The sequence below is a fragment of the Rhinopithecus roxellana genome, chromosome 14, assembly GCF_007565055.1.
Source record: "Rhinopithecus roxellana isolate Shanxi Qingling chromosome 14, ASM756505v1, whole genome shotgun sequence".
Taxonomy (NCBI): Eukaryota; Metazoa; Chordata; class Mammalia; order Primates; family Cercopithecidae; genus Rhinopithecus; species Rhinopithecus roxellana.
This window is the reverse complement of record NC_044562.1, coordinates 87,714,572-87,733,180: the sequence shown is the minus strand read 5'-3', so window position 1 is coordinate 87,733,180 and position 18,609 is coordinate 87,714,572. Positions and strand designations below refer to the sequence as shown.

The following is an 18,609-nucleotide window of genomic DNA, read 5'->3' as shown; positions in this document are numbered from 1 at the left end:
CAGGTGAGTGCCACCACAGCTGGCTAATTTTTTGTAGAGACTGGGTTTCGCCATGTCTGGCTGGTCTCTAACTCTTGGGCTCAAACCATCTGCCTGCCTTGGCCTCCCAAAATGCTGGGATTACACGCATGAGCCACTGCACCCGGCCACACTATATCTTTTATCCATTATTTTGCTTATTGTCTGCCTCTCTCACCGGATTACAAGCTCCTTGAGGGCAGGTGTTTTGTTAGTTTTGTTCCCTGTTCTATATTCAGTACCTACAACAGTGTCTGGCATGTTGCTGGATGGATAAATACCAGTTGAATGAATAAACAAACACATTAGAACCCCTTCAGAAACTGGTGTTTGATAGAATAGGACTGCTGGATTTCTGCAAAGAAACATGCTGACGGGAGGAAGGCTGAAAGGTAGGGGCCTCTCCTGGAAGTGTTCCTTGGGGTCAGTATGCTAGAATGGGCCAGAAGACCAAGGAGAAGCTTAGCAGTGCTGTGTCTCCTGGACAGCCACTAGTGACACATTCCAAATGACAATGATGAGAGTAATGAAGAAATCATTTACAAAACTGCCACAGCGGAGGCTTCAGGGAATGTGCCAGGGGTCAGGCAGGGAGTGGCGGGGAGGGAAGCAGGCATCTTCATCTTATCGAACATTTTCACAATTTGACAATTTCATGGGAAGGAAAATGGAGGCTTTATAAAACTGAGTTTATAACCAATGATATTTAAACGAGTACATAAAATATCCAGCTTGTCTTACCAAGAGTTCTGGGGGAAATATGAGCTCCTGGGTTGGGTCCAAGGATTGAAACTCCTCTTTTGCAAATAACTTCGTGCAAATCTTTATAAAAGGAAGAAACAGATGGCTCTGTCAGCCCAGCTCCATTGGAAACAGCCTTGTAATTCTTTATAGCAATTAGGCAACATGAATGTAGTGATAACTCTCCTAGTCTCCCTGGACAGGGAAATAGTTCAAATCAAATAATTTAAAATAGGAATCTTATTTTAAGAGAAATACTGATTTGCCACTAATGCAACACTAAAGAAAACAGTATTCTATGAAATACTACAAAGAGTATTCTGGAAAACACCAAGACAGTCTATGAAAAACTATGAGAGGTTAAATAAATTAGGGAAATCCTCTCCATTGTGCTCCACATGCCCATGCATAAGCACACACACACACACACACACACAGTTTGACTTTAATAACAATAGTTAACATTTATTAAGTGCTTGCATTCCAAAAGCTTTTACATGTAATTTATTTAATCTTCACAATAATTGTATAAAGAAAGTAAATTATCTCCATTTTACCCTGTAGGAAACCAAAGCACAGTGAAAAGTTACCCAAACTGTAATCCTGTCTGAATCAGATCTGTTTTAGCTTTGGAAAACACTTCTTGCCAGAAGAACATTCCTGAAGAGGTAAGGAAAACAGAGAGAGAACTGTGGAGCACAGAGGTGGATGTGGGCCTGCTGGAGAAGAGAATATGCAGGCATGAAAGGTAGACAGATCAGGGTTCTTTCACTCTGAGGTCAGCACTCTAACCTTTCCAATGGAAAGATCCTTAACCTCTCTAAGGATTAAATGAAAATAACCCATATTTTGAAGGGTAATTGTGATAATAGGTAAAATGACCTGACATTTGTCCAACACTTCCCCTCTTTTTCTATCTCTCTGAGGTTTTCCCAGGCTCCAGAAAAAAATAAAAACACTTGTAATTGTTCCTTGATAAGGTTCTTAGTAGGGCCATAGGTTAGGCATTTCAGGGCCACGTCTGAATGATCTGTTTTTGCATTAGTTGGCATTAGAAGTATAGACAGTGCCTGAGGGCAATAATGTGGTATATATCTAACACCTAGAAATAAATTTGTGCCAGGGAATTAAAATATAAAAAATTAATAAATGAATGTTGAGAAATGAAAAGTTTTCTTAAACAGATCCCAGGCCAAGACTTAACGGCTACCCAAGTGGAAGATCTTAACATCGTTTAAAGAGAAGGGAGAGCCACTCGGGCAGACACCTGGCCTCACGCAGGTCCAGTATGGTGGAAGAGAAGGGTCTTCTCTGACGCTGCCCATTAAGGCTATGCAATTGCTTTGTGTCCATGCTCACCAAGCAGCCTTCTCATTGTAATTTGGCTTCCTAGTGTGTTTTCCTATAGGGAAAGGATCTGTGACTCAGTGATGGCAAGATCCACTTTATAATTGTGTTTCTCTTCATAAATGAATATGGGGCTCATTCCAGTTTAAATGTCATGGTCTTTTGAGTTTGGTTAAAGTGAGTCAGGTAGTCCCTAGAGCCCAGTCATTGCCCAAATAAAATTCCCGAGACCACAAAACTGAGAATTGACTTTAGGATGTATTGACCCCAGCAAGGCACTGATCCTCTGTGAAGCGGCTCTGAGGGGTGAAGCCCCCTCCCTTGGGCAGAACTCCTCTGTGTCACAGCACACTTTCTTCAGACCCAATTAAGGTGATGGTGGGAGCCAAGAATGGGAAAAAGATATGTGTGAAGGATAGAAACACACGGGTTTGTCTGTGGTTCTCTATGCTCTCAGATTTCCTCGCTTGCTGGGAGCTGATTCTGTATTTTATCCTGTATTTCAAGTTCTCTAAGTAATATCTTTAAGAATTTGGCAGTGCCGTTTTTTCCTGGAAATGAGCGTCTCTCAGACAGCAAAGCCAGAGACTGGAATCTTTAAGGCTGGACTTCCTGGCTGGGGGGGCCACTGACTTGTGTGTGACTGTGGACGGCTCCTCAGCCTTCTGGGGCTGCAGCGCCCTCTGTCTACAGAGGAGGAGACATGACAGAAGACAGCTCAGCAGGGGCAAGTACAGAATTCACTTCCACCTGAGAATGTGACCCATCCAGAGTCGAAGTGCTTTGTTTCTGATCTGAGTGTTTTTGTCTTCCTGTTGTCCCAGCCTTTCTGACTACGAAGGGGAAAATCGGAGTGTGGGCTTTGATCACCACTTTCCTCAACTCCCAGAGAAAAAGAGCTTTATTTGCACATGCGCTTCGGGCAGTTGTAAGCAGAGAATGACCATTAGAACAAGCAAGCACAGTTTCAACACTGGGTCGGCATTAAGCAAGACTCACAGTGAGCAGACAAAACAAACAAAAGGACTTACCTCACTTTTCTTGCCAAGTGAGGAAGAGTCATTTTCTCCCCAATCCAAGCAGCATTTTCCCGTTCCTTTCTGTTGACAGCTATTTGACTCCTAAGAAGGTGAAATGCCTTAGATTAAAAACTTTTGAGTAGGTAAATGGGAATGTGCCCTGAAAGGTTGGCAATTTAAATGAGACTTCAGACTTTTTAAACCACTGTGGGTGGTTTCTGTTGGAACACCAATAATCACAAGGTCTTTCTTTTTTGCTGATTTTTAATAATAATACATATAAAGGGCCAGGCGCGGTGGCTCACGCCTGTAATCCCAGCACTTTGGGAGGCCGAGGCGGGCGGATCACGAGGTCAGGAGATCGAGACCATCCTGGCTAACACGGTGAAACCCCGTCTCTACTAAAAATATAAGAAATTAGCCAGGCCTGGTGGCGGGTGCCTGTAGTCCCAGCTACTTGGGAGGCTGAGGCAGGAGAATGGTGTGAACCCAGGAGACGGAGCTTGCAGTGAGCCGAGATTGCACCACTGCACTCCAGCCTGGGCGACAGAGCGAGACTCTACCTCAAAAAAAAAAAAAAAAGAATAATACATATAAAGTATATAAGATACATAATTTGATAGGTAATATACAAAATATATAATATAAAATGATAATATAGAATATAGAGAAATGTAAAAGAAATAAACTATCATTACCCTATTCCACTGATAATGTTTTCACATTTGGGATTGTATTAGTGCATTTGTATAGTACATAGTATATGAACATTTTTGTTCATTACACGTACAGCTTTGTATACATATATGAATTTTTAGGTTAATTCCTAGTGGAAAATTAATTGATAGATGCTTTGCAGGGCAATAATAATTTATAAGAGGAAAAAAGAAAACCATTTTAGAAACCAGATCTCCCAGACATTTGGGATGTGGATGGTGCTGTCTGGGGATGAGTTGACAATTAGTTTTAAAGCAGGTTTCTATTTGCCCGCTCTTTTGCTTCCCATTTCTTCCAAACTAACCTCTTGTATCTTCTTCCTTGAGTAAGTTCTCCTAAGTTCCTAGCATGATACTTTCTTCCAGACACTTCAGGTCTTTGTCTCTACTTAAATGTCTTGAGCTGCCATCTTTTCAATTTTATCCAAGAAGCAAAACAGCTGGGCCAAGCAAGCAGCACTTCTCTTACTCAAAGCTCTGAGAGCTTCCACGGTGCACCGTGAACCAATAATGGAAAAAGCCAGTCATCTCTTGGCCCATTTGATATTAGCCTTGTGTATTCCCTCTGAGACTGGGTTGCTTTACCCGCTGAAGTCCTGTGAGACATGCTGGCTACCAGGTGGGGTGTCTGACCACATTTTTGCCTTTATCCCCAGAGTCAGTGTGCTTGGAAAGTGGATAATAACATCTGTATCCATAGGCAAAGATGCTTCCTTTAACTTTTTTCGTTTATATTTCACAAGTGCTTTTTCACTCTGCACCAGCCATTTGCTGGACTTACAAGCTATTTCATTTACTTCTCGGCGTGTTACCTTTGGCTCCCTCACGTAGCAGTAGACATCTGGGAAATGCATGCACAGGTGACCTGCCTGGTTCTAGGACATGGGACACACCTCCTGGTCTACTTCTGGGCCCACCTCTATGATTTGTGGAGCCTCAGCAAAGAGTGCAAACAAAGGCCCCCAGCCTGGTGCCTGCAGGCCTTCTCCTCTACCCTGGCTCTGTTCTGTGCTGTGAGGGGCCTGCGCACTGCAGCATGAACAGCCAAGCTCAGTCTACTCCCTCCACAAACAGCTGCTCCTTGGCCACCCTCTGACCTAGGGGTGCAGACACTGCTGTTGCCAGGCTGACTAGACAGACTCAGATAAGAGGCTTATGTGTGGTCTAACAGTGGGGTCAAGGCCATCCATGGAGAATGATCTAGAACAGGGGTGAGGTTTCAGGTGGGCAAGTCATCTTGGTGCCATGAACTCCCGAAAATCGCTGGAGGAGGACCAGAGAGGGGCCCTGTAAAGTATGGGGTCCCCCTTTTTTGGGCCTAAGGGCTGTACTGCCCACATTCGTCCTGTCCTCAGCAGAGAACCACCAGATGTGCCTGTCTGGTCTCCCTGTCAAACACTATTCACATGTCAATGACGTCCTCAATGATAGCAGTAACTATTTGTGGAACTCTTACTAAGTGCCAAGCAAGACTTATGTGATTTTCTCGAGAGCCCAGTGAAGAATCCCCATTTTGTAGAGGAAATTCCCTGTGCTCTTGTACTTGGAGTGAATTTTGGGTTCCACTCTACATATTCAGCTTCTTGTCTGCTCACAACTTCTCAACTGGTTGGATTCTGGAACTGACCTTGCCTCACCAAAGCAAGCTCCACCCCCTTGCATCCTCTGTCCCCTTGGGTTTGCCGATGCCCTCTGACTTGCCTGTCCAGATGCCTTGCTGAACTAGTTGCAGAACATGTCTGGACAGCTGGTTGGATGACCTGGCTTCCCTCTGTGGTTTTGATTGGACAACATCAAAGGTGTTGCAACGTTCCCCCAGTCCTCAACAAAAAGCTAAAACTTTTTGAGTTGGTTGGAGCTAACTCACTAAGTCTCCCTGACAGTCTGTTGAGATGGTCTAAGAAATTTTAATTCCTCTGTCCCTGGCCTTGATCAGCTGTCATTGTCATTCTTGTTGCATAAGACGTCCCCACAGTCACCTACTCACCATGCAGAAAGTCCTTCCACTCTCAAGTATTGGCCGATACCCAGTGCAGCGGCATAGATTACCTAATCAATCAGAGAAGAAGCATGGTTGTTAGTAGGCTTTGTATTTACTGGCTTCTTTTGAAAGTTAAATAGATCTAGCTTTTTTTTTTTTTTTTTTAAAGGGGTCTCACAACGTTGTCCAGGCTGTATTCAAACTCCTGGTCTCCTCCTACCTCAGCCTTCTGAGTAGCTTGGGCTACAGGCAAGCAGCACTGAGCATGGTTCCCAACATTTTTAAAAAGGGTATTTTAACATCTGCCAAGTGGTTTAATGCTTTATTCCTCTACTTGGAATATTATCCTGCCCACTACCTCAATTCTAGCTTTATTCCTTGTCTTAAAGATGATAGCCTAGTTGGTGAGCTCACTTGCTTCATGTATTAATTTATTAAGTCGATGTAGAGCTATTGACAACTCTATTTCAGATACTAGGTAAAATAGCGGGGATCCTCAAACAGAAAACCTAGGCAGTTTCTAAGGCCCTGATATACCATCATGACTTGGATGGTTTGTCAGTGATGCTCCTCGGTTGCTTTTAGATAATTACATCAGAATCTCCTAGGGGCATTTTTAAAAAATGCAGATTCCTAACCCTGCTCCAGTTCTCCTGAATCAACCATTTAGGGGTGGGCCCAGGAATCTGCATTCCAGAGGTCTGCAGGTAATTCTACTGCATGAACTTTCCGTTCTATTGCTGTTTCATGTAATAACATTTGAGAGCCTCAGGTTTCCAAAGAGGAAGGCCTAGGGGGTGGGAGTGAAAGAGAAGTTCTAGGTTCCCAGGTTCGAGTGATCCTCCTGCCTCAGCTTCCTGAGTAACTGGGATTACACGCAAGCATCACCATGCCCGGTGTATTTTTGTTTCCCCGTGTTGGCCAGGCTGACGGGGTTTCACCATGTTGGCCAGGCTGGTCTTGAACTCCTGATCTCAGGTGATCTGCCCGCCTTGGCCTCCCAAAGTGCTGGAATTACTGGCGTGAGCCACTGTGCCCGGCCCATTTCTGCTATTTTAAGCCCAGCAGTTTGTGGTACTGAGTTAGGGCAGCCCTGAGAAACTAATACAGGCCCTTAACAAAGGAAGTCAAATAAGTCACTGGATAGAAAATGGGGTGTTAAGTGGGTGGTGTGGAGTGTGCACACTGTGCTAGTTCTGTGCAGGCCGTTCCAAGCACATGCTCTGATAAGCAGGGAGCAGCTTGGCATTCTCTGCACCTGGGTGCTGTAGCTACTTTAGAACCAACTGAAGCAGAGGCCTGAGAGGGGTTAGGATGACATTGGGGGTAGTGTGGAGCAGTTTCTGGATCTATCCAGAAACACACTTGCCACTTGGCCCCTGGTTGGGGGGGTGGGGGTGGGGTGGGTTTTCTCTGTTTAGACCTACCCCCCAAGGCTTCCATGAGCTGCTCCTCCGAGGGCTGTGGGTGGTTCCTGAGCAGTGTGTACATGGACATCACCATCCCAGGGGTGCAGAATCCACACTGGGTGCCGTGGCTCTTGGCGATACGCTCCTGGAAAGACACATGAATGGTTTCAGCGTGCCTTCTTGCTGCCAACAACTCTTACCACACTGCACAGCCTGCAGTTCCCTGGCAATGGTAGAACCCACTCCCTGAGCAAAGGTACCCTTCCCTTTGATCAGACTCTGCCCGTGTTCCTTTCCCTAGGCTGCTTCTGGAGGAAGTGGCTCAGAAGCAACGTCCTATGATAATCATTTTCCAAGGTCAAGGGCTCAAATCCTTCTAATTGGGAATTAGTAGCATGCATCCTCCACTATCAGAGCGCAAAGAATCCTCTGGAAATCAATAAGTATAAACTGAGTGTGTGGGAGTTTCAAAAATAGTTTTCTTGACTACCTCCGCATCTTGCACAACTTATTTCTATGAGGCTACCTCTTTCTGATTAACTTGGAGACTGTTGAACTCACTTTGCCTTCTTCCTTAAATTCTTCTGTATTGGCACAAAGGGAGCTCTCCTTTCAAAGGTCTGAGATTTTGGTCCATGTCCTGGGTCGCTGCCATTTAAAGTGTCGTCTGTGGACTAGCACTATTGACTCCACCTGGGCTCTTACAGGAAATGAGGAACCTGAGGCTCCTGCTTCAAATCTCTTTACTCAGAATCTGTATCTTTAACAAGCTCCTGGGTGAGTCTTAGGCACATTAAAGTTTGTATCTAAATCTGGAAGCCCTGCTCTAGATTGCAGAATGTAATGTAATCCTAGGATTTGGGTTTATCAACCTTGCTGTGAGCATCCTCTCTGCCCTCCTACTAGACTCTGGTACATTCTGCTGGATCATTTGTCTTTGCTCATCTCCTTGGAGTTCATTCTCCAAGGAGATCATGTAGTTAAACCCAGAGGCCCTCTGGGCTCCCCCTGTCTAGAAAGACTCAGTGTTGGTTAATCTGGTCCTATGACCCCCAAGCTTCTGTAACAATGTCAGAGGAATCATTGTGCTCTCTGTCAACATATGTCACATTGCTCTTAAATCCAACCTCTTTGTTCCAGCTTCAGGTTAAGATTCAGAGAAACAATTGTTGCCATATTCTGGTGAAGTTTTAGATTCCTCTTACCCCGATTCTGATTTTACTCCTAAGATCTCTGCACCACAGGGAATAATCCTAAATTTTATTCTGTTAGCCTCAGAGACATTTTATTCTATGTGTAATATTCTTTGTATGATACCTATTCCAGACCATTAATCAATACTTCAATAATTCCGCTTCTCATTCAAGCAGAAAAAGTGAAAAAAAAAAAGATGATTAATCAAATGTGGATGGAGTTTTCAGTTTTCTTTTAAATCACTTAACAAATGTTATTACCCTGGTCAATAGGCATCCGAAGCTTCTGCTTATCTGATCACAACCTAGAAGCCTCAGGCAGTACAGCCAACACAGCATTTGGCAAAAAGATAAAGCTAAGAAGTGAGAAAATTGGATGTGTTTTTACCTGCACAGGGGGAAGCCTGGTTTTGATGCTTCCAACACCTTCCACGGTGGTGACAGCAGCTCCATACAGAGAGCAGATGGGCATCAGGCACGCAGTGACAGAGAAGTGTCTTTGTACAAGAAACACAAGGAAAGTCAAGGGGAGTAACACAGTCCTGCCTCATGGGGAAGCCTGGCACCAGGAAGAACAGTGGAAAACTTCCAAAGCCCATCATGGAGTTGAGGGGATGGGGAACTGGAGAGGAAGAATTTACAGTCCTCTGCTGACTCTGTGCTGTCTGTAGGACTAGGGGTCCTTAAGGTGAATCTGGGCATTCTGAACTTCAGAAACACTTTCCAAGCCCAGAACAGACCCACCCGGGAGTAAGGGAATGAACTTGTGTCACTAGGAGTGTGGTTGGACTTCAATAGTATTCACTGGGGCATTTGACTTCATAACAAGCAAAAGGTTTTATCCATATAGACACATTTGGGAATTTTTTTGCTTCCTAATTTAAAACTCTCTGGATAAGGTCATTCAACAGTGTAGGATAACCTGTGTTCTGAAGCCATCTCTTGATTTGTTGGGCCAATGGACTTGGGAGAACCCCAACTTCTAGAATCTGGTCCTTAAGAGATGAAATCTTGGCCCAGGTCCTTGCTTTGTAGGGCTGGTCCAGCCCAACTGTAGAAAGGGCATTAGCTGCTGGTGGTGGTGGCTCATGCCTGTAATCCCAACACTTTGGGAAGCGGAGCAGGCAGATTGCTTGAGATCAGGAGTTCGAGACCAGCCTGGGCAATATGGTGAAACCCTATGTCTACCAAAAATACCAAAAAATTAGCTGGATGTGGTGGCAGACACCTGTGGTCCCAGCTACTGGGAGGCTCAGGTGGGAGGATCACTTGACCCTGGGAGGCAGGGGTTAGAGTGGGCCAAGATAACAACACTACACTTCAGCCTGGATGACAGAATGAGACTCCATCTCAAAAAAAAGGGAAAGAAAAAGCATTAGCTTCAGAGCCAGAAAGTGTGGAGTTCCAGTCCTTGTTCTATAGATTACTAGTTGTATGACTTTGAACAAGTCACTTCATCTCTTTGAGTCTCAGTTTCTTCATCCGTAAAATCAATGGCTGACCTACATTGGGGTTTCTTAACCTGGGGTGCATAGATGGGCCTTGGGGGATCTCCCTGAAATGGTGTGTAAAATGTAGTTAGTTTATGTGTTACCTGAGTAGATGGCTCACCACTTTTATTGGATTATTCAGAGCGGTCTAAGATCCGTACACAGCAAGAATCTAAGAACCTTTCTTAAAGTTGTGAACTAAGAACACAAGCAAGACACAAAGTGCTGTCCTGGCTTCTGGGCTGGGATACCTTATCTTCCTGGACACGGGGTCATGCTTGGACACCATCACGGTGCAGGCGCCGCAGCCTCCTCTTCCGCAGGCGTACTTGGTTCCTGTGAGGCGTACTGGAAGGGGCGCAGTCAAGGAAAAGATGCCAAGGAGAGCATTTGCTTTCAGTATAGCTGCTCCCTAGGGGGTCACTTCTGAGGAAGGTCTTTTGGCGGGGTGAGTGCAGGTCTGAGAAGCCATTCACGTCCTTCAGGTCTTAGTTTGACACTTGGCATATTAACCTCTCCCTGCCTGTTTTCTCACAAAGAGGGAGAAGCATATAGCCATGCAGGGATGGCTATCTCCCCATTTTCCAAGAGAAGCTGAAAAATCTTGATTTTAAAAAATATGAAATTTTCCAATTTCTAAACATCAACAACCAATTAAAAACCTTGGACTTTTAAACAAAACTTGTCTAGAAGCTGATTTCATCAATTAGTAATTTCTGTCATTTGTTTATTTTTTGTTCTTAGAGAACTGAGAGATCTATATTTTAATTTGCCAATTAAAATATGTTTGCTATCAAGAGGATCTATATTCCAGAATATGAAATGGCAGGGAAAAGCTAGGGTAAGAAGACACATGTAGGGAAAGGAAATCTTTCCCTGTGATACAGGTTCTCACTGAATCTGGAGAATCTGGTTTCGAAAAAGGGCAGGGCAAATGCAACACAAGCCTCTATTACATAACAAGCCTGGTGGGGCTCTGGAAAGCCTGTAAGGGAATTATTAGTGCTGAAACAAAGAGCTTTGCTTCTATTTCACTGTACTATTGATACAGGAAGCTCCGGGGAAACTTCATCCTCTCAAAAACAGCCTGATTAACCTAACAGCCTTAAAACCACGGCCAAAAGCAAATAGATAGGAAGAGCCAAGGGGGCTGACTGTTTGAATGGAGAGATTTGGTTCATCCTCATAATTCTCAGCTGGCCTAAGTGTTAAGGCAAACACAGACACAGCCAGGACTTTGACAAAAGGGTCCAGTTCTTTCGTAGGAAGGTCAGCAGAGTCCCTTCTGGGTCCACATTCCTCTCCATCACCTGTGTTGGGAACAGAAGAGAGATGATTATGGTCTTGTATCTGTGACCCCTTTAGGGATTAGGGTATAATAGGCCTGATTTCGTCTGCACCTGTTTTTTTGGTGCTCTGAGGGCACATGACGTTCACACACGTTCACAGGACAGAAGACTCACAGGGCAAGTGTGGCAACATATATGAGTGAGCCGGGAACACTGCTGTGTAAAGATGCCTCTGGGAGGGTGTTATTCATATTTGCTCCACTATCTGTTTTTGTGGAATCTTCCAATTCGGTCTTGAAATATTTCAAATCTGGGAGGGACTTGGATTGTGTGCATGTGTGTGCGTGTGTGCATGTGTGTGCGTTTATGCATGTGTGTGCCTGTGTGTATGTGTGTGTGCGTGTGTGTGTGTGCATTATGTGTGTGTGTGTGTGCATGTATGCAATGAAGGGTCCTGTAGGGAGGCAAGCTGGGTAGGCAGAGATTCTGGCCCCTATGAGATCCCTCTGGCTGGGAATGCATTTGCCGCAGCAGGAGTCTGAAGAGTGGTAGGAAGGAAGAGGAAATGGAGAATTGCTGCTGTCCTGGGGAGGCCCTGGAGCCTGCCACTCTCTCAATAGCAGTGGAGCCAGTGGTGAGACTTGATGTCCCAGCTCAGGACCCAGGTGGCCCTGGTGGACACTAACATCCCCAACTCCTTGAAAAGTGGAGGTTTGGCCTGGCACAGTGACTCATGCCTGTAATCCCAGCACTTTGGGAGGCTGAGGCAGGTGGATTACTTGAGGCTAGGAGTTCAAGATCAGCCTAACCAACATGGCAAAACCTTGTCTTACTAAAAATACAAAAAAAAAAAAAAAAAAGGTGGGGGGTGCTGGGTATGGTGGTGCATGTCTATAATCCCAGCTACTTGGGAGACTGAGGCGTGAAAATTGCTTGAACCCAGGAGGCGGAGGTTGCAGTGAGCAGCCGAGATTGCACCACTGCACTCTAGCCTGGGAGATAGAGCAAGATTCTGTCTCAAAAAAAAAAAAAAAAAAAAAAAAAAAAGAAAAGGGGAGGTTTTAGGGGTGTCCTGTGAACACATCTAGTCATTCTGTTGCATTGGAGGAAAGGAAGATACAGTGAACTATCCATGTTAGGGTCTTCCTTTCTCCCTAGAAGGAAGACATAAAGTTTTGTAGATCTCAAAGAATTAAAAAAACAAGGAAGATGCATCCAAGCTGGGATGTTAAAATTCAGCTGCTTTCTGGATCTTCAGGGGATCCAAATCAATGGAAGAAGAGGCTGTTCTCTGCCTGCCCCTACCCCCACTGCTAATCCTTTAAGCACATGGATTGAGAGTGGTTGGATGAGTTTTTTATTTTTATTTTTATTTTTTAGATGAAGTCTTGCTCTTGTCTCTCAGGCTGGAGTGCAATGGCGTGATCTTGGCTCACTACAACCTCCGTCTCCCGGGTTCAAGCCATTCTCCTGCCTCAGCCTCCTGAGTAGCTGGGATTACAGGTGCCTGCCACTGTGCCCGGCTGATTTTTGTATTTTCAGTAGAGCCGGGGTTTCACCGCGTTGGCCAGACTGGTCTTGAACTCCTGACCTCAGGTGATCTGCCCACCTCAGCCTCCCAAAGTGTTGGGATTACAGGCGTGAGCCACCGCGCCCTGCCAGATATTTCTGTTGTGTGACTGACTCCCACCCCTACCACACCCTCCTTGCATTTCTTCTAACCCCTGACTTATTCCCTGCTCTGACTGCAGCTACTTCACTCTGGGCTCATGGCACAGAGGTGATGTGGAGTGGAAGGTAGAGGAAGGAGCCTCCTCTGGCTTTTGAGTCTCCAAAACCTAGGCCAGTGGGTCAGGCAAGTAAGGACTCAGACCCTCAAATGACAGTTTTGGAAGAACATATGGCGGTTGCTGGTTACGGAGTCTGCATACAGGAGTGTGGGTCAGAAGGGCATCGATAAGAACTTTAAGGCTACTTTCTTGAACTAAGCTCTGGGGTTGGGGGTAGACAATGACCAAGTCCTGGGGCTGAGGGTCCTTGGGGGAGAAGTGACAAGACCCCAGAAAAGCCCTGTGCCTTGGGAGCTGCAGAATGGTTCATTTGAGAGACAGACAGGGACTCAGGAAGCGAAGGACCTGCAGAGGGCACTAGGGTTAACTAGGGGCCTGTGTGGGTGGATGGTGAGGACTGGAGGGAGGATGCTGGGACAACCGGCAATGCAGAGTCCCTGCCCTTGTTATACAGGCACCAAAATGGAGCTTAGCTACAACCCAGGGAAAGCAGGGGACTCCAATTGACTGTGAGGACATTTTAGCCAATTCTGTACGATGAGGACTCAACAGAAAAATTAAGCTGATAAACAAACAAAAAAAAGGTCCTATTTCTTGTCCTCCTAATTTTGAGGATCAAGACGTGTCACCAGATAAAATGTGTCCGTGAATCAGCCTGGCACCAGGCACTTTCCAAGGGGGGCTCCTAAACAAGGAAAGGGACAGCTTTCTTTTCATCTTTACGATAGTCCTAGAAGTGGATTTCAAAGATGAGGACGCCAACACTCAGGGAGGGGAAGTGGCGTGCACAACGTTATACAGTAAATGGCGAAGCCAGATTCATCCGACACCAAGGCTTTACGGAGTCCTCCCCACGTTTCCAGGAGCTGAGCTCTGGCTGAGTGGGAAACAGGTCACATTAGGATGGCTTTCTAGTCCCTGGCTTCTTGCCCCTGACTGCAGGGGCTCAGCCCAAATGGGCCACAAGAGCTGCCCTCCAGCTCGTGGTTTCCTGCTGCCCCTGCACACCATGGTAGGAGTGCCCATCACTTACCTTCCTCCCGTTCACGAAGAAAACCAGCTCGTCTGATCGTGACGCGCAAGGCATTGCACCTGTAAACAGGTTCTGCTTTACAAGACACGGTGGGAATGCAGTTTGCCCCAGCCACAGAATTGAGTGGTAAGGATTCGTGTAGAAGCAGGTGGCCTGGAGCCTCAGGAGCACAAGAGGTGGAGACTTCCTTGTTTCACAGCTTAAGTCTAGGGCCCCTGTCTAGTCCAGCCTCTTAACTTGAGCCTCACTCTGCCTCCCACCAATCCTGACTTTGAAGCTGACTCAGTACACAGCCCACACCTCTTCTTGCTCTTTCTGAAGTTTGAGGGCATCGGCATGAAAACCATAAGCAACAATCTAAGCTTAAGCCTGCTCTGCACACTGCCTCAGCCCTGGAAACAGACCCTGGATGGATTTCACTTTTTTCTAAGACAGAAGTGGGCTTTCTGTCTTTCCCCAGCTTTTTTTCCTTCTAATTTTAGCTGCAGAAATGTCTCCTCATAGGAGATCGTATGATCAAATCCAGTCTGTGCCATAGCTGAAGTGGAGTTGTGGGGTGCCTTCCTACTTCCTCCCCACCCACAGAATTGTTCCACTGCAACACAGTGATGTAGTTAAGGCAACCACTGTACAGATAAGTAAACTGAGGCCCAGAGAAGTTAGATTGGTAGCTCGGAGTCACTCAGAGTAAATGGCAAAGCAGGAATTAAAACTGAGATATTTGGCTTGTAACACCTGTAAGATGTATAGACAGAATCCTTGATTTTTAAAAAGAGAAAACCCAGCCAGGTGTGGTGTGGCTCACACTTGTAATCCCAGCACTTTGGGAGGATTACTTGTTCCAAGGGGCTTGACACCACCCTCGGCAACATGGCAAAACCGTGTCTCTACTAAAAAATACAAAAATTAGCCAGGTGTGGTGGCACATGCCTGTAATCCCAGCTACTCAGGAGGCTGAGGCAGGAGAATCGCTTGAACCCGGGAGGCGGAGGTTGTGGTGAAACGAGATCGCAGCACTGCACTCCAGCCTGGGAAAAAATAGTGGAATCTCTGTCTCAAAAAAAAAAAAAAAAAAAATCTGCTTTAGTCAAATTACTCTTCTCATGTCCTTCTTCTACTTAAACCTGGCGTTTCTCAACTCACGACCCTCCAAGGGCCTCCCAGTGCACCGAGTAAACCCACACACCTTGCCACAAAGGCCTCATGGGACCAAGTGCCACCCCTCTCTGTGAGTGTACCTTCAGCCACACTGGCCTTTTCCCTACTTCTCCAATATGCTAACTTCTTTCATATCTCAGGCCTTGGGCCACGTTGGCTGGTGTCTTCTTGTTATTTGGGTCGAGCTCTTCCCTGATCATGTAGTCTGAAGTAGCACTCCCATCACTATTTTCTTTTTCTTTCTTTTTTGAAACAGGATCTTGCTCTGTTGCTCTGGCTGGAGTGCAGTGGTGCAATCATGGCTCATTGCTACCTCAATGTCCCAGGCTCAAGTGATCCTTCTGCCCCGCTTCTGATCCTCCCAACTCATCCTCCCAAGTTGCTGGGACAACAGGCACGCACCACCACGCCTGGTTAATCTTTTATTTTTTGTAGAGATGGGGCCGTCCCTCTATTTTCTACCACCCTGTTTCATTTTCTCCATAGCAATCATTACTACCTGACATGGACACTTGATATCTTTTTATTCGCTTTCTCCACTAGAATATGAGCTCCATGAGGGCACAGATGTTACTTTCAGTTCGCCCCTATATCCCAGGGCCTAGAAGGATGCCTACCAGAGAGTACTGTTTGTTGAATGACTGGAGAAACTTCTCCCATGTCGGCAATGATGAGGACCCTGTCCCTGCCCCATGGTGATTTCGCTCCCTTCCTTTTTAGCTACCATCAGAAAGCAGCTCCAAACCTCCCTCCTTGCCTTTCTCTGGAATCCCCAAGCACCTGCAGATTCAACCCATTGCTTCTTTACTTTTCATTTATTAAACTAGGAACCAAGAAACCTGTCTCGAATGTGCCACTGATTAGTTGATTATCTTTGCAGTGTTTGTGTGTCATGTTCCCAACTAGGCAATTAGCTCCTGGAGTTCCCAATAGCTGGTTGTATCCCCTGCCATGTGCAGCATAAACGGCAACTCATTCATGGAAGGGGCTTGACTGATTACCCAAAGTACTTTAAATGAAGGAGGCATTAACGTTTTATTCATTCATTCTTCATTCATTCAACCAGTAGTAATTCAACCTCTGCTCTGCTTTGCACCCGGCACTATGCTAAGTGGTAGCATATGGTGGAAAACAAGAGCTACACGTTTCCGTCCTCCGAGACCCTTAAGGTTTTTTTTTTTTTTTTTTTTTTTTTTTTTTAGACAGAGTTTTGTTCTTGTTGCCCAGGCTGGAGTGCAATGGCACGATCTTGACTCACAGCAACCTCCGCCTCCCGGGTTCAAGCGATTCTCCTGCCTCAGCCTCCCGAGTAGCTGGGATTACAGGCATGCGCCACCATGCCTGGCTAATTTTTGTATTTTTAGTAGAGACGGGGTTTCTCCATGTTGGTCAGGCTGGTCTCGAACACCCAACCTCAGGTGATCCAGCTACCTCGGCCTCCCAAAGTGCTGGCATTACAGACATTAGCCACCGTGCCTGGCCGGCCCTTAAGTTTTAGTAAGACAGTAACATGCAATTAAAGATTTATGCTTGTGACACACATAGATAAATCAACTGTTTTTTCAGGGACAAGGCTCAGAAAAGGCCTCCCTAAGGAAGGGAAATTTAGGCCTGAAAGATGAGTAGAGTCGATTCTGTGAGGATCGGGGATGAAGGGGAGGCAGGCTAGGGGAGAAGGGAGTGTGCAGAGACACAGGCTTCTTATGGTTGCCTCCATTTAAAGGAGAACAACACAGGGACTGGGTTGTAAGGGTCCACAATCTGTTCCCCCTCTGACTCTTCCCTTTAAAAGAGGGCAACTGCTAAACCAAAAAAGCACACGGTTCCCATTGACAGGAGCACGTGCCAGTAATTACTCTGGGAGCATGAATTACGGTGCCTCAAAATATTTATCAGAATAAATCAGTCAATGTCCACATAAAATTCAAGCATGTCAAGTAGAACAGTTTTAGAGCACTAAAACTGGATTATGGCATTAGATTTGGAAGATATAAAAGTAGTTTGGATTAGGGAACATAATACTTCAGTTGCTGGGAAACTGAAAACTGACCATGAATGGCTTTAGAGAAGGGTTTTTTAAACTCCTTAGAGCCAGGAAAATCTTTGTTTGAATCACATTTTGTGAAGTGTAAACAAATTAAACAAAAAGTTTACTGCCCTAGCTGAGGGGCCTGGGGTAAAGGCCTGAAGTCTTCTGGCTTTCTTTCCTTCGAGAAACTCCCAGAACTCTCAGGAGCTCAGTTTGAAAACCACCCACTTCACAGTGAATGTAAGATTGCCCACAGCAAGGGGGCGTGGATGCAGTCTCTGCCAAGTTTTTCTGGCCTTCAGTTCTTATTCAGGACAATGGAAAAAAGCAACCATTACATTTTGTTTGTTTGTTTGTTTCTTCTTTTCTTTTTCTTCTTTTTTTTTTTTTTTTTTGAGACAGAGTCTCACTCTGTCATCCAGGCTGGAGTGCAGTGGCCTGATCTTGGCTCACTGCAACATCCACCTCCTGGGTTCAAGCGATTCTCGTGCCTCAGCCTTCTAAGTAGCTGGGATTACAAGCATGCACCACCACACCTGGTTAATTTTAGTATTTTTGGTAGAGATGGGATTTCACCATGTTGGCCAGGCTGGTCTCAAACTCCTGGCCTCAAGCGATTGGCCTGCCTTGACCGCCCAAAGTGCTGGGATTACAGGCGTGAGCCACCACACCTGGCCTTTTCTTCTTTAATGAAAAGGGAAGACTAAATTTATTCACTTTGAAATGGATTTTTTTTTCCCGTAGGTGAGAGAAATTTCACCTATATTGACCCAGGTGCTTGTATGTTTGTTATAAAAAAGGTCTTATGATTTACATCAGAGAATCCCTGGCACCCGGTGAAAGAATTAATATTGGAAATGACACTGCCCTCTCCCAAAAGTCAAACAAACTTTATTTCTGGAAAAACAAAACAAAACAAAAAACCCTGTAACACATCCTCTTGCTGATGTAAATGGAAAAGTACCAGCCGCTGCTGTGGAGTCTCTGGGCCACTACCTTCTGTCGTGAGCTCTCAAAACCCAAAGATGAACACACAGGTAATAGAAGGACAGTGGGGGCTTTACAGGACCGTGAGAGCTTGGGCTGATCATTAGCTATCTGTGTTCCAGATCTTTTGTTTTCAGCTTTTTTGACTTTAAGTCTCCTTCCCTTTGCCCCCCAGCGTCCATCTTCCTGCCTCTGCTGAGCCAGGTACAGCTGGACCTAGGGAAAGCTGAGTGCCAGCAAGGCCTTGGGCTCTGTAGGAGAGGGGTTCTTTCCTCCGCAGGCTGGAAGTGGTGCTGCTTAGAGACCATCACCGCCAAAGCTGTAAATCTGGAGAAGAGCTTTGTCGTGGGGGTGGGGGTGAGGGTGGGGGTGGGGGTGGGGCGGGGCACATGGAGAGAAAGCCGTTAGT

At 45.7% G+C, this 18,609-nt stretch overlaps 1 protein-coding gene across 1 annotated transcript in view; it reads right to left on the bottom strand.

Moving 5' to 3' along the window:
• LOC104670457 (aldehyde oxidase 2-like) overlaps positions 1 to 14,080 on the bottom strand; it is an 80,688-nt gene extending 66,608 nt beyond the window's left edge. The window contains 8 exon segments of the mRNA XM_030916339.1: positions 760 to 840; positions 3,138 to 3,227; positions 5,829 to 5,890; positions 7,250 to 7,376; positions 8,813 to 8,921; positions 10,166 to 10,262; positions 11,140 to 11,224; positions 14,027 to 14,080. Coding sequence (XP_030772199.1) covers positions 760 to 840; positions 3,138 to 3,227; positions 5,829 to 5,890; positions 7,250 to 7,376; positions 8,813 to 8,921; positions 10,166 to 10,262; positions 11,140 to 11,224; positions 14,027 to 14,080 — 705 coding nt within the window.
• Positions 14,081 to 18,609: the final 4,529 nt, after the last annotated feature.